Source organism: Equus przewalskii, chromosome 15 (genome assembly GCF_037783145.1).
Source record: "Equus przewalskii isolate Varuska chromosome 15, EquPr2, whole genome shotgun sequence".
In the NCBI taxonomy this organism is placed as follows: Eukaryota; Metazoa; Chordata; class Mammalia; order Perissodactyla; family Equidae; genus Equus; species Equus przewalskii.
Window position 1 is genome coordinate 12,491,234 of NC_091845.1, and position 14,717 is coordinate 12,505,950.

The 14,717-nt window shown below is 39.2% G+C and overlaps 1 protein-coding gene across 1 annotated transcript in view; it reads right to left on the reverse strand.

Annotated features, from left to right (window-relative positions):
- The window catches only part of ARL8B (ARF like GTPase 8B), a 43,108-nt gene extending 30,308 nt beyond the window's left edge, over positions 1 to 12,800 (reverse strand). Inside the window, exon 1 of the mRNA XM_008534768.2 lies at positions 12,387 to 12,800. Coding sequence (XP_008532990.1) covers positions 12,387 to 12,509 — 123 coding nt within the window. The 5' untranslated portion in view covers positions 12,510 to 12,800. The remainder of the gene's footprint in view (positions 1 to 12,386) is intronic.
- Positions 12,801 to 14,717: the final 1,917 nt, after the last annotated feature.

The window sequence follows — 14,717 nt, forward strand, 5'->3', positions numbered from 1 at the left end:
TCCTAGAAAGGATAATATAGGAAAATATTAAAACAACCAGTAAAGTAAACTTAAAGCATTTGGCAACAAGGAGCCAAAGAAAGCTAAAAACACATATGCAACATCACAAGAGGTCATGTCCAATTTCCAAACTATCCTCAGTCACAGGACTTGAAAGAGTTGTAATTATCAAGTGGCAAGGCAAGATCCTAAAGGATTTGCCTGTAAACATGGATTCATCATAGTTCACCTGTCTTATGGAAGAGAACAGGCTGAGAGTTGGAGCTGAATTCCAGACCTATCTAAAAACTGTGTCACTTAACCTTTCTTTACCTTATATAAGACAATGAATAACTACTAAGAAGGGGGCTAAAAGAATCATACAATGGATTATGTGTGAAAGCACTTTCTAAGTCAAATGTTTCATTAACTAAATAAATGAAAAGATTTTTAATGAATGCCCCCTGTGTGCTGTAGATATAGGAAAAGGAGGATTAAGAAATAGTAGGTCGTCTAGGAATATTCTTTGTGTTAACTACCCTTAAGAACAACATAGGGGAGGGCAGCCCCGTGACCGAGTGGTTAAGTTCGCGCGCTCTGCTTTGACGGCCCAGGGTTTCGCTGGTTTGAATCCTGGGTGCAGACATGACACCACTCGTCAGGCCATGCTGAGGCGGCATCCCACATGCCACACCTAGAAGGACTCACAACTAAAAGTACACAACTATGTACTGGGGGGCTTTGGGAGAAAACGGAAAAATAAAATCTTTTAAAAGAAAATTCAAAAAAAAAAAAAAGAACAACATAGTGTAGGTGGTACAGCCATTTCCTATCTTGTTTTACAGTAATGTCCACGTGTTCCAAAATGAACTAGTGTCTTTGAGCACAATAAATCCACAAGAGACTGCACTAAGTGAGTCTCTAAGCAGATACCAAACAACCTAACTGGGATATGAGGATCACACTTTGTCTTTTTTCTTTTTTTTTTCCTAAAGATTGGCACCTGGGCTAACAACCGTTGTCAATCTGTTTTTTTTTTTTTCTGCTTTATCTCCCCAAACGCCCCCTGTACATAGTTGTGTATCTTAGTTGCAGGTCCTTCTAGTTGTGGGACGTGGGACGCCGCCTCAACGTGGCCTGACAAGTGGTGCCATGTCTGTGCCCAGGATCCGAACCCTGGGCCAGCGCAGCAGAGCGCGCAAACTTAACCACTCGACCACGGAGCCAGCACCACACTTTGTCTTTTCAACCACCAGTAAAATAATCAATAATATAACCCGATAAGAAAGAAAAATGATATTCTGAGTCTAATGCTATCTATGTGTTCACCCAGCACCTAAGAAAAATCCCAACTTAAATCCCAAGAAATTAGATATCCTTTATATTCAGGGCAAATAAATTACACATAACTTTTCTCTTCAGTAGAAAGACACTATATAAACCTAAACCAGATACTTTCCAGGGACAGAAACATTGCTCTTCAAATTAAACAGCAAAGCCTTCCAAGCCTACAAGAGTTTAAGCCACTCGCAATATACAGCCCTCATTCAGCTGCCTGAAGGGCCTATGATTAGGACCTCTTCTGGGCAGCCAGCATTCTGGGTACAGATTAATGTACATAAGCACCAAAGATAAATGAAGATAGCCCAACTGCAGTTCTACAGGGGTGGAGAACATTCTGCTTAGCCCTTGTGTACATAATGTTGGCAAAACAAGTAATCAGCAGGGTAAGATAATCAACACACAGTCAACATGAATCACTAGAAAGAAAATCCAATGCTCTTTTGACAAGAAACCAGGATTGAATTCTCGAGTAATTCCTAAGTCTCTTACTATTCCTGAGGATAAAGATACGAATTGGATGAAATTTTAATTCTCAGTTTTAGTCTCACTGTACTTTCAAATACAGCATTAACACTCTTTGTGAACAGCATTCCCTTTATATCATTAATTATATAATACACTTTATACTCATCTCTTTCTCTTCTAAATCCATTCTCCCTTCTCCACCCATATCTGCTACTTGTTGACTGCAAAACCATATTCCCCACCATTCATTCAGATAGTTAAAAAGGTCTTTAATTACAAATTCCCCTTTGCCCTGCACATCTGATTCAACTGCTAAACTGTAATCATTCTACTTCCATAAGCTCATCTTTCCCTTACTCCTTAAATCTCCTCCTCATTATCTCTCAATCAAACCTTTGTAATAACTTTGTAACGAATTTCCTTTTCCATGGTCTCTATATTGCTACTAAATTAATCCTTTGGAAACACAGGTCTTACTCCATTCCCCTGAACAAAAATCTTCAACCGCTCCCCATGCCTACAGATTCAAACTCAGTCACGGCTTTGTAGGAACTGATTCAATCTACTTTTCCAGCCTTTTACTTTTTTGCTTCATGCAGGTTACACTTAATTCAACAAAAGTTCTTGTCCTTAATTATGTCTTTGCTTCCCCTACTGTTCCTTCTTGAACATCTATCTTTTCTTCCCTCCACGATACTAGAGGCTCCAGAAGGGAAGGAACCATGTCTGTTTTGTTCCTCATTATATCTATGCTTCCTAGAACACTGCTTCAAATACTCATTGAATGAATGAAAAGCACTTTCCCCAGAATGTTCAGCTCAATGGACACTCCCACCATGGTTCCACCAAAAGTCAGCAAACTGCCCTTCCAAAAGTCCCCCGACGTCTTAGTGAGGTGAGGGTGGGGAGATTCCCATAGCATCTTGCGCCAATATTGAAGCACTTAGTATTTCTATCCTATTCACAGCTACTATGAGGCACATACTATATCATAAATAACCTTGTCTGGTACATTTATGAATCATCTCCTGTCACAATGCCTTGCACATAGTTTAAGTATACAAAGAATAGACACATTTTGTTGTTACATTCATTCGTTAATTTACTCAATACTTAGAGAGTGTATTATGTGCCAGGTACTGTTCTTTGCACTGGGATACAGCATTAAAAAAAGGACAAAGCCCTGCCCCTATGGAACTTATATTCATAAAAGAGACAAAGACAATAGACACGATAATTTTTGATGATGGTAAGTGTGGTGAAAATTATGATGGAGGTGATGTGATCAATCCTGACTTGAGAAGATACGTACTATAGACAGGATGATAAGAAAATCTAAAGGCTAAAACTGGTCAAGCCATTTGGCCCACTTTCTGGAACTCCAAAGGAAATTACAAAAATTAAAGTTTTAGGCACAAACATTTCAATCATCAAACAGTGAAAATAATGTCTGTAACCAAAATATACATCTAAGAGTTAACTAAAGTCTATAACATCCATTTGATTTAATATTTTTAAGAAAAGGGTAGATGCTACTTCCTTAGATGGAGGAACAAGGGGGTCTAGAGTGCCACTGTGAACTGAGTGAACTTGAGTTCCCTATCAGCCGCCAAAGTAGATAAATCAAGTAGACTATATGAGATCACTCAGTAGGTACAGCATGATCCTGTCACTGATATCAAGAAAGCATTTATGCAGAGCCAAATAACTCAGACAGAGACATACATATGTGAAGTCTAAAACAAAAAACAAACTGATAGATAAGGAGAACAGATTGGTGGTTGCCAGAGGCAGAGGGTGGGCCAGTGAGTGAAATGAAAGAGGTCAAAAGCTACAAACTTCCAGTTATAAAATAAATAAGTCATGGGATGTAATGTACAGTATGGTGACTATAGTTAATAATACTGTACTGCATATCTGAAAGTTGCTAAGAGAGTAAATCTTAAAAGCTCTCATCACAAGAAAAAAAATTTATAACAATGTGTGGTGATGGATGTGAACTAGACTTATTGTGGTGATCATTTCAAAATATATACAAATATATTTTTATATATATATAAAAATATAGAATCATTTATACACCTGAAATGAATATGATGTTATATGTCAATTATATCTCAATTTAAAAAAAGCAAGCATATATTTGTATACATAAAAAGATAGGGAAAAAAGTCAGAAGAATGTACAGCTTAATATTAATAGTGATGAAATCTTAATGGTATTAAAGACGATTTTTTCCTGTTTGTCTATCTGTAGCATTTTTTTAGACAACATGAATTACGTATATTCTTTTTAAGAAACAAATATTTTAAGTTTTTAAATTCAGCCAGTGAATGAAAAAATAATAAGATCAAAATAAGGAAACCAAAAGCTAGTGGAGTGAAACAGCTAGATTTTGGAGGGGGGAAAAAGTGGGTTTCCTCCATTTCCTAGTTTTTCCTCTGAAATGAACCATTTAGAAGTAATGAAGTCTATATATTTGCATTAAAACATTTTGTAGACAAAATGAGCTTTCAAAAAAAAGTAAAGAAAAAGTAGGCCTAATGATCAGTATCTAAACCAGACCTTAAGCCATGTTAAGAGAGGAAATTCCTTCTGCCAAAAGCTCTCTCTGGCCCAGCCTGCATGCAATCTACAGAGCCCACTTCTCACCCAGGAGAGAATGGGTTAAGCAGAGTATTGCCTGTAAGAGCTTGCAAATTTACGGCTGTCACCAGTGGTTAAATCCACTCTAGTCTTAAGTTCTGGTTCAAAAATTACAACAAAAATTACAACAAATACATGCAAATGGACAGCAATATTACGGTCTTATCCAAATTTAAAATTATAATCTAAGCATAGACTTGTACAGGACACCCAAATTCTAAAGGGCAGGTACTTCTGCCAAGGGCCACTCTTTTCCTCCTGTTAAGATCAGTCTTTCCACCTCTTACCATAAAGCTGCAAACCACTCAGTTTTTCTTCTGGCAAGAGGCTGGAATTTTATAACCAACATCTTACATTGGAGCACTTACACGTTTATTTAACTCTATGATCTATGCCTAAGAGTTCTAATTCCAGGTACAAGAAAGCACCACTCACTCTCAAGCAGCACGGTGCTCACAGTGATTATTCATTCACTCTTCACAAACATCACAACTGAAGAACAGAAGTTAAATCACTTGTCCATAGTCCCACCACAGTCAGTCGTGGGACAAGCAAAAGGCCAACTCATATTTCCAACTCTCTGTTCAGAATTGTTCCCACAACAAATACTGTCATTATATACTGACCAAGGAGAAGTATATCAGATCTAATTTCACCTTCTAAAAGGAAGAACAATATGAATACGTCCATCAAAAATTACTAGCCTACCCTGGAGGCTAAAACATTTTTTCTACCAGCCCATCTCTGCTATCAACTAAATTCAACATGATAAATTATAACATTTTCCAAGAATTAAACAAACAAAAAAGGCTTACTTCCTAAACAAAAGCTACTAATATTTAAAATATAATCAAGAGAAATCTAAATGGTAATTGAACATAACAGCTACTAATTACTACTACTCCGGACACATAACAGTCACCATTTATGGAGTGCCTTCTATGCGCCAGGCACTGTGCCTGTGCTGAGCACTGTGTATACATTCATTTAATTCCGACAACTATTCTGTGAGGCAGCTCTACGATCCTCTATAATTTTACAGAGGAGGAAAAGATGAAACACAGAGATGCTGACACAAGTGATATATGGCCAAGTCAATATTCAAATCCAAATCTGTCAGACTCCAGAACTCTCATTCTTAACATTATGCAACACTTTGCATACTGAAATACGAATATAAGCTCGTAAAGACACTTTTTCTTAATTTTATACTTTGAATATAATAATATTTGTCCATCTGAAAATCTATTTGAGCACCTAGTTTGTGTCAGGCACTGTTTCAGACAGTTGGAAACAAAAAGGAACAAAAGAGGCAGAAATCCCTGCCCTCAAGGAGGCCTTATAGTAATGTAGCAGCTAAGATTTAGGAAGGCTTCCATATCATGCCTTGTCCTGAACACTGTTCAAAGTGTTTTACAAGTATTAACTCGTAACAACTCTATGAGGTAGAAGTTACTATTATTTCTATTTTACAAGTGAGGAAACCCAGTTAAATAACTTGCCAAAAATAACACAAGTGGAAGAGTCAGGATTTGAACCTAAGCAGGTTGGCTCTCAGGTCCTAACCTCTATGCCATTCCAACTCATGTAGCCACTTAATTCAAATATATTCCAAATAAATATGTCACCATATCAACCACACTACATTCATATGCCAAGAGTTAGGCTCAAAATATATTCTTAAAGTAATACTACTTTGGTAGATGCTAAAGTAACTGTTATCAAGTAAACTGTTACAAAAGACATTTTTTTAGTATTTTGCCAATCAACCAAGTGTGGGTTTTTTCAGTTTTTTTTTTTACAACAAATGATTATTTTCTAACACAGTTTGGGAGGGAAGGCTTTGATTTTCAAGCAGAAATGTCGCTACTTAAATACCTGAAACCTAAATTATTTTGCCGGTATTATAATCCTTAAAAAATATAGTATTCTTAGAGACAATTTTTAAATAAATCCTAAAGCTTTGGTTTTTTTTTCAATGTTTTTAGAAAGTTCCTCCAGGATATGAAATAAGAATGTTATTCTAGGGGCCGGCCTGGTGGTGCAGCAGTTAAGTGAGCACATTCCGCTTCGGTGCCCAGGGTTCACTGGTCCGGATCCCGGGTGCAGACATGGCACCGCTTCGCAAGCCATGCTGTGGTAGGCATCCCACATATAAAGTAGAGGAAGATGGGCACGGATGTTAGCTCAGGGCCAGTCTTCCTCAGCAAAAAGAGGAGGATTGGCAGCAGATGTTAGCTCAGGGCTAATCTTCCTCAAAACAAATAAAAAAAACAACAAAAAACAAAAAGAATGTTATTCTAGTGTATAAAACTGGGCAACCCATGAAATGGAATCCAAATACAAGATCCAATATCTAATTTAAGAAACACTGTAACCTTAAAAAAAAATAGCACAATAGAACATAAGGCTTGTGATTTTGACTTTGAAGAAAGAAATTCACTCAAATTTCTCCATTAGAAATTTCAATTTTGGTTTGTCACATCTTAGAAAAACTAAGTGCCTTAAATTATCACTTAATTTTGACCTATTCAGCAAATAGGTTAATATTTTTTTCCTTAGTTTTTTTCATATACAAGCTCAAAGGACATGAATCAACTTTTATAATTATACTCAGTTATGAATTTTTAAAAAACTCATATGCCACTGCCTCAAAAAGTGGTCCACCTGGCAAACTTTCTTAGACTCTGGTTTAGAAAAGAGTATTTTTTAACACCCTCCCCCGCTCCCTCAAAAAAAGCAGTATCTCACTATAATAGGACAAGATCAGGTGAGGTCTGCATGGAAATATGCCAGAATCCTGGAATACAAACTCATAACGCAATCCGCCAATAAGTTTAAAACAAATTTGATCATGACAGCTAACAAGGATGAGCTGCATTTATATGGCTTGCCTACAAAGTTCAATAAAAAAGAAAATGGAAAAAAGAATTATGTTCTCTATAGTATTAGTCTCAGCAGTTGCTGAAACATAAATAGGTACTTCTTAAAACATTAAACACAAAAAGAGAGCAATTATCTAACAGGATAGTTTAAAAGTACTGCTGGTTTACTTTACCTTATCAACAAAACTAAGTATGTTTTGCCCTAAAAATACCAAAGGACAAACTACTTAACTAAAGTCTAACTTTATATATGAAATCTGTTGAGAAGACCTTCTCAGCAGAAGTGCATACTTTCTGGAAAGCAATTTGGCCATTTAACATGAAATATGTTCATATCCTTTGACCCAGTGATGCCAACTCTGGAAGTCATCTTCAGGAAATGCAGATCAAATTGCTGTACAACAGCAAAACCCTGGAAACCACTCAAATGTCCAATAATGAGGCAATGATCAAATATATAATGGTATATCCACAAGATACGCCATACCAGAATGAATTATGAAGGCATTAAAAATGGTGTTACATGTAGAAAAATGCATACACCATAATTAAAAGAAAACAAACCAGGATACAAACATTATAAATAGTACCATCTCAAAACTTTTTAAAAAGGCATTTGGATGTATACATTTTTAAAAAGACAAAAAGGGAATACTTTGAAATGTGGACAGTAGTTAACCTTGGATGGTAGAGGTAAGTGGTTTCTTCCACTTTATACTATTCTTTTCAAATTTCTACTAATGGCCCTGTATTATTTTGACGATCAGGAAAAAAATCTTCTAAAAATAATCTTTAAGTAACTATTTTTGATAGGTGCAATGCATTTTATATTCCATGTTCAGTGACCATCCACTTTATCTTTTTTAGAAACTTAAACAGTGCTTTAAGTTGTGAAATATCTTCTAAGTCAGTAATTTAAAATGCATTATTGCACTCAGCTTCTTAACAAGAACATTTTGAGATTCTAGGTCTGCATGGAAAAAATAATGGGAGAGGGGATGGGGACAAAGAAATCTGAAGAGGTGCTCCCTGGCAGGATGCTTCATATTCCACAACTCCGAATCTATATTTGAAGACGACGTCATTGGAAGGCTAGCTTCCAGAGTAAAGTTTCAGATTTGGTAAACTTTAGACTTGAGCCACAGCATATTTTCTTTAAAAACTGTTTTTGCCATTCTTACCCCCCAGTAATTAAATAATAAGCATGCTGATCAAACACAGAATTATTTCTGCTTTTTAAAGATATTAAACATAGTTCAATAGCCCAATAATGCCTCTTAGCCAGTTATTTAAAAGTCCAACCATAATAGTATAATATTCCACTACTCCTACTTCATGTCCTCAAATAGACAGACATACATACACACATACACACACACACACACACACACACACACATTTAGTCCTCAAATCTTAGTCAACACACTTAAGATGCTTGGATTTAAACTGCTCTCCAGATTCATAAAAGGAGTATAATTATATACAAAAAAGATTTGTAAAGGATTAATCTATCACAATTCACAGCTCTGTAGTTCTAACTTCAGCTGGATCTACAGAGACAGACAAGGAAAACAGTGCACTGGCCTTGGGTTCTAATTTTATCTCTGCTACTAATTAGCTTTTCTGTCTTAGGAATTTCACCTTTCTGGATCTCCTAGCTACATCTATAAAATGAAGGTAAAATTAAACCACTTATTTAAGGTTTCTACAAACTCTTAAAAAATGATTCTAGGCTCAGATTTCCACAATCTTCCCTAATATTTCCCTTACCTAATTCTCAGCAGTAATAAACTTTTCTTTGTATTAAACTTCAAGGTATCAACACTTCACAAAAATGTAGACAAATATTTACACTACTCATTTCAAAAATACACAATGTCTATAAAACTTATCCTGTAACAGTGATAAATCATATTAAACATTTATTAACTATCCTATAACCCATCTAAGAGGCTCAGTTAAAGATAAAAATTACTCAACATACATTACATATACAGGACACATGATTTATTATGCAATAACTGCCAGAATATTTAGCAGTGGGCAGTATTTCATGTCCTAACACTAATCAGAACAGTAAAGACTAGAAGTGTTTCTTTTTTTAATCTCCAAAACAAAGAGAACATAATGTGTACTAAACGTCTCTACATAAAATATTAGATAAAATGAAGTATCATTTCAGCTTAAAACCATAAGAATACAAATTTTAGGAATGAACCTCTCTGTAGGTAAACTGCCTAATTTCAGAATGGACCAAACCCTACATATAAGTAATTCAGCTTCACAGACTTTTTGAGAAAGTTAAATGACATCTATTAGATTTTTAACTTTTAAGGCAGAAGATATAGCCACATTTTAATTTGATGTTACAAAAAGTTGATTCTTACTAAAACAAAATTGGCTTCACCTGAAGCTTTTCAGACCTGGGAAGTCACTTGCTGAACCTGAGCAAATAAAGGGCCAACTTTCTCAAATGATACATAGCGCTCAACACATCTGTTATTTCTGAGTCTATAAATCAAACATTTTATACAAAATACAAAGAATAGTGCAGTTGACTTTTTTAAACGATAAGGCTAAATTTACTATGTTGGACACATTGTTTCTATCTAAAAGTCTATAAAATCACCTTTAACTACTAACTTTTTCCTCACCCTCAATATATTCCATAAGAATCACAGATTAGGTTGGAGTCTGAGGTTTAAAAAAACAATGTATGAAATTTACTGAAGTGTCTTTTTTTTTCCAGCATCTTAAAGGCCATAGCCAATTACAGTCCAGATTTCTTTTATTAACAGAACCTACTCATATCCTTATAATTCAAAAAGAATAGTCTAATGTTAAAATAATAGTGGAACCACTGGTTCATTCTGAATTCAACAGCTTTCCAGAAGTTTTGTTGTTGTTAAAACAATTTAATGCAAAAAAGAAAGGGGGAGGGGCTCCATGACTTGATTACTTGCCACAGTCCATAAATCCACTACAGCAGCCCACATTTGGGCACATACACAGACCCAAAGAAGGAAAGGACCCCAGCTAATTCCCTTCGGAATTTTTCAAAATATTGTTTCTGCATTAAACAAATGTGTGCATTATAAACAATAACAATGGTTACCATTCACCTAGTCCCTTCTATGGGCAGGCATGGTGCTAATACTTAACATCTGTCACTTCATTGACTCCTCAGAGTAACTCTGTAAGAAACATATTATTATCTACGTTTAATGGAAGAGAAAGCAAAGACTGAAAGAAGATACAAGGCTGCTAAGCGGCAGAGCCAGACTGCAAACCCAGGGTTGCTTGACTTCAAAGTTCATGCTCATTATATTAAGCTACGCTGTCTACTAACAACATAGACATGAAAATCCTGCTTATGTTTTTAGAAGTTCCTCTGGGATTTACCAAACTTTTTTAGGTTTCCCAAGCACACCTATTTCTCTGCAAAAAATACAACAATCGATTGTTGTGATACACCTATTTACACTATAAATTAATTCAATCTTGTCAAAAGGAGAGGATTTACAAGGAAACTCCAATTCTTAAGGGAATACCAGAAAATTTACAGTTAATTGAGCTCAGCTGCATTCAGGCTGATCTTTTCCATGTCATATAAAAGTTCTAGTATGGCTACCTAGCCCAAAGTTTTTCCTTATTAATTTCAGTAGTATTAGATACACATTCCACTCTACTATACCTGCTGAAAAGATAGTCATCCCAAGCCAAAAAAAAAAATTACAAAAACAGCCAAACAAGTAAGTAAATTTTCTTGATACTTATACGCAACATTCCTCAAAGAAGTTTGGATTTCTGCTAATCTTTTTCTCCAAGTCTTACTCACTCCTGTCGCTCTACTACTGCAAGGACGAAAAGTCACAAGTTACATGTTTTCTCCAACAAGGGAACCGTGTTTGAATCATTGCTGTAACCAAACCAGTCGGACAGCTAGTCTCCTATTAAATAAAGATTTCAACCATCACCTTAAAGTGGAAGAATGCTGCCATCTCTCTTTAGAATAGTTCTAAAGCTCATCCCTGACAAGTACAGGCCCCTAGCAGGAAAGACTGAGTCACAGCAACTCCTGGGCTCTAAATAAAGATTGACGAGAATCTTTCGCTCTTATTCCTTCACCAGCCAAGCAAACAAGCAAAATTTAATAATCATCCTTCCACTCAGTCGCTGCTGAATAAACACCACATTGTATATTGGTTCCCAGGGCAATGTCCCTCCCAGACACCCATTCCTTGGGCCTGGAATAAGCTATGTTCCTGCCCTTCTCTTCAAGTGAGAAACACCGCTGCCAGAGACCAAGCCCTCTTTTCAAGGTAGTCAACTTTATGCTGATGGCAGATCCATCTTAGCCTTTCGCTTCAGACAATCTGCTCTGGAAAAGCGAAGACCCCTAAGTGCTTGGCTTAATAAATGCTGTGGACTGGCTGGAAGTCTCTCTTCCCAGTTTCTCCCAGTGAGCGCAGAGGCAATCAACTTGATCTCGGTCCCAGGGGGAACGAATGAAAACCAGTAACTGAATTACAGGCGACAAGCTGCTCGCGGAATTCAGCAAGGAGCCCACATAGGTCTCCTGCTTGCCTCGCCACAGGGCTCTTCGTCCCTGACTGGCGACTTAGGGGTGGCTCTCATTCTTACGCTTTCTCACCGGACCGACGGACTCGCAGAGTCCCACCCGTCGGGAAAGTGACAGGCTGGTCTTAACACTTCAGCTGCCCCCCAGAAGAAACCCGAAGGAAACTCCAATCGCTTGAAATATGTGGCAAGCCCAATTTCACCCATTCCAAGCCCCGGCTCCATTGAGGACACAGCCCTTTGAAGAAGATGACTAAATGGAATTAACCCTTCAGCTGCCGATCTCGGCGCTACACCTCAGCCATCAAGCCGCGGGAAACTCCAAATCCTGGCCTTCGGGGAGGTGACAAGCATGGCATGCACAAGTCCCCCCACACCCTCATTAGCCCCATCGCGCCAAGGGGAGCCCCAGCCCAGGCCTTCGGGCCGACGCTGGGCCGGACTCGCGGGCCGCGGGCCCCGGGCGGGGGAGCCGGGGGCACTCACCGCGATGACATTGACGAAGGTGGTCTTGCCCGAGTACTGCAGCCCCACAAGCGTCAGCTCCATCTCCTCCTTCCAGAAGAGCGAGCGGAACCAGTCCAGCAGGCGGGAGATGAGCGCCAGCATGATGGCGGCAGGGAGGGACGACGGACAGGCGGGCAGGCGGCCAGCGGCAGCGACGACGTCCACACGAGCACTCCTCGGCCCGGACCCCTCAACGGCTCCTCGGGGCCCCGGCACAACGCTGACGGACACGGGCGGGCGGCGGCGGCCGGAGCCAGGAAGCCGAGCGGGTCATATGACTCGCCCTACCCCTACGCTCGTCCCCGCTCCGCCGTCGGCGCGCACGGCAAGAGCGGCGTGGCCCGCCGGCCAGGCGCGCCCGCCTCCTGCAGCGCCCCCTGGTGGGGCCTCTCCGCAGCACAGCGTACCGGCAGCCCAGTGGGACTCCCTTTTCTGCCACCGCTCCTTCATTCATTAATGTTGATGAATTCATTGTTCATTCTTTCTACAATTGTTTTTTGACTGTCTCCTCTGTGCAGAAAGACTTCAAGACTCTGGAGTATTCAGCATAAAAATCCCTATCCTACATTTTTGGTAATAGCAAAAGAGAGGAAGTCACAAGTGTTTATCAAGAGGGAACTGATGAAATAAACTATAGTAGGTCCTCAAAAGGGAATGCTATGCAGCTGTAAAAAGAGAATGAGGAAGTTCTCTATAAACTGGTATGGAATGATGTGCAAGAAATATTTTCAAGGAACATAAATACAAGGTGCAGAATATGTATATAGTATTTTCTGTGTGAGTTGGGAAAAAAAGCATATGTGTCCATATAAGCAAATGTGTATTGTATTTCCATAAAGAAATATTGGAAGACTAATAAAAATGGTTTCCTATGGGGGTAGAGGAAATTGGATGGGCAAAGGCAGGAATGGGAATGAGATTTCTCTGGTTATCTTTTTACATCATTTTGACTTTTAACAATGTAAACGAGTTGCCTACTCAAAAGCCTAATTTATTTGACAGATAAATAAAAATACCTACAAGGCTTTCAAATTAAAAAACAATCCCTGCCTTCATGGAGCTTACATTCTAGTGAGGAGACATATAATATAATAAACAAACATGAGATATAATGCCACGTAGTACTGAGCTTTATGAAGAAAAATGAGCAACAAAAGGAGACAAGACGGAGAAGGAGACAAGAGTGCCCACTGTTCTAGTTAGGGTCAAAGTAGACCTCTCGGAGGAGGTAGTTCTGGTTTGGGAAGAAGTGCGGAGAGCCAGACACACGTCTGGTGGAAGCACTTTCCAGACAGAAGGGTGGCAGAGACCCTGGTAGGGAAAGGAGCATGGAAAGCTCCGGGAACATAGAGATGGCCAGTGTGGCTAGCTCAGATTAATAAGGCAGGGATTGGGAAGAGATGTGGACAGAGAAAAAGGCAGGGGCCAGATGAAATAGGGCACAGTGACCCTAGTTCAGATTTTATTCTTGGAGTGATGAGAAAGAAGCCAGGAGAGTGAGCCAGTTTATACTTTGAAGAGTTCACTGTGGAAGCCACCTGGTGGTGTAGTGGTTAAGTTCATGTGCTCCACTTCAGAGGCCTGGGGTTCATGGGTTTGGATCCCAGGTGTGGACCTCGCACCTCTCATCGAGCCATGCTGTGGCAGCATCCCACATACAAAATAAAGAAAGATTGGTACAGCTGTTAGTTCAGGGACAATCTTCCTCACTAGAAAAAAATAAAAGTTCACTCTTGCAGCCTCGTGGAGGATTGGCTGTAGGAAGGCATTATGGGTTGAATTGTGTCCCCAACCCCCAAAAGATATGTTGGAGTCCTAACCCCCGGTACCTCAGAATGTGACCTTGTTAGGAAATAAGGCCATTGCAGGTGTAATCAGTTACAATGGTTGTACTGGGGTAGAGTGGGCCCTTAACCCAAACTGACTGGAAGAAGAGAAGAGAAACAGATGCAGGAGGAGAGAAGGCCATGTGACGACAGAGGCAGAGACTGCACGCAGTGTTGCAGCTGCAAGCCAGGGAACACCAAGGAATTGCCAGCGACCCACCAGGAGCCAGGGGAGAGGCACAGAACAGATTCTCTCCCACAGCCTCAGAAGGAACCAACCTTGCCAATACCTTGACCTTGGACTTCTAGCCTCTGGAACCGCGAGACAATAAATTTCTGTGGTTTTAAGCTACACAGTTTCTGGTCCTTTGTTTCTGCAGCCCTAGCAAACTGGTCCAGAGGGAAAACGCAGAAGCAGTGAGCTGCTTTAGGAGGCGGCTGTATTAGTTGAAGGCAGTGACGATGGGGACTAGGACCACGGCTT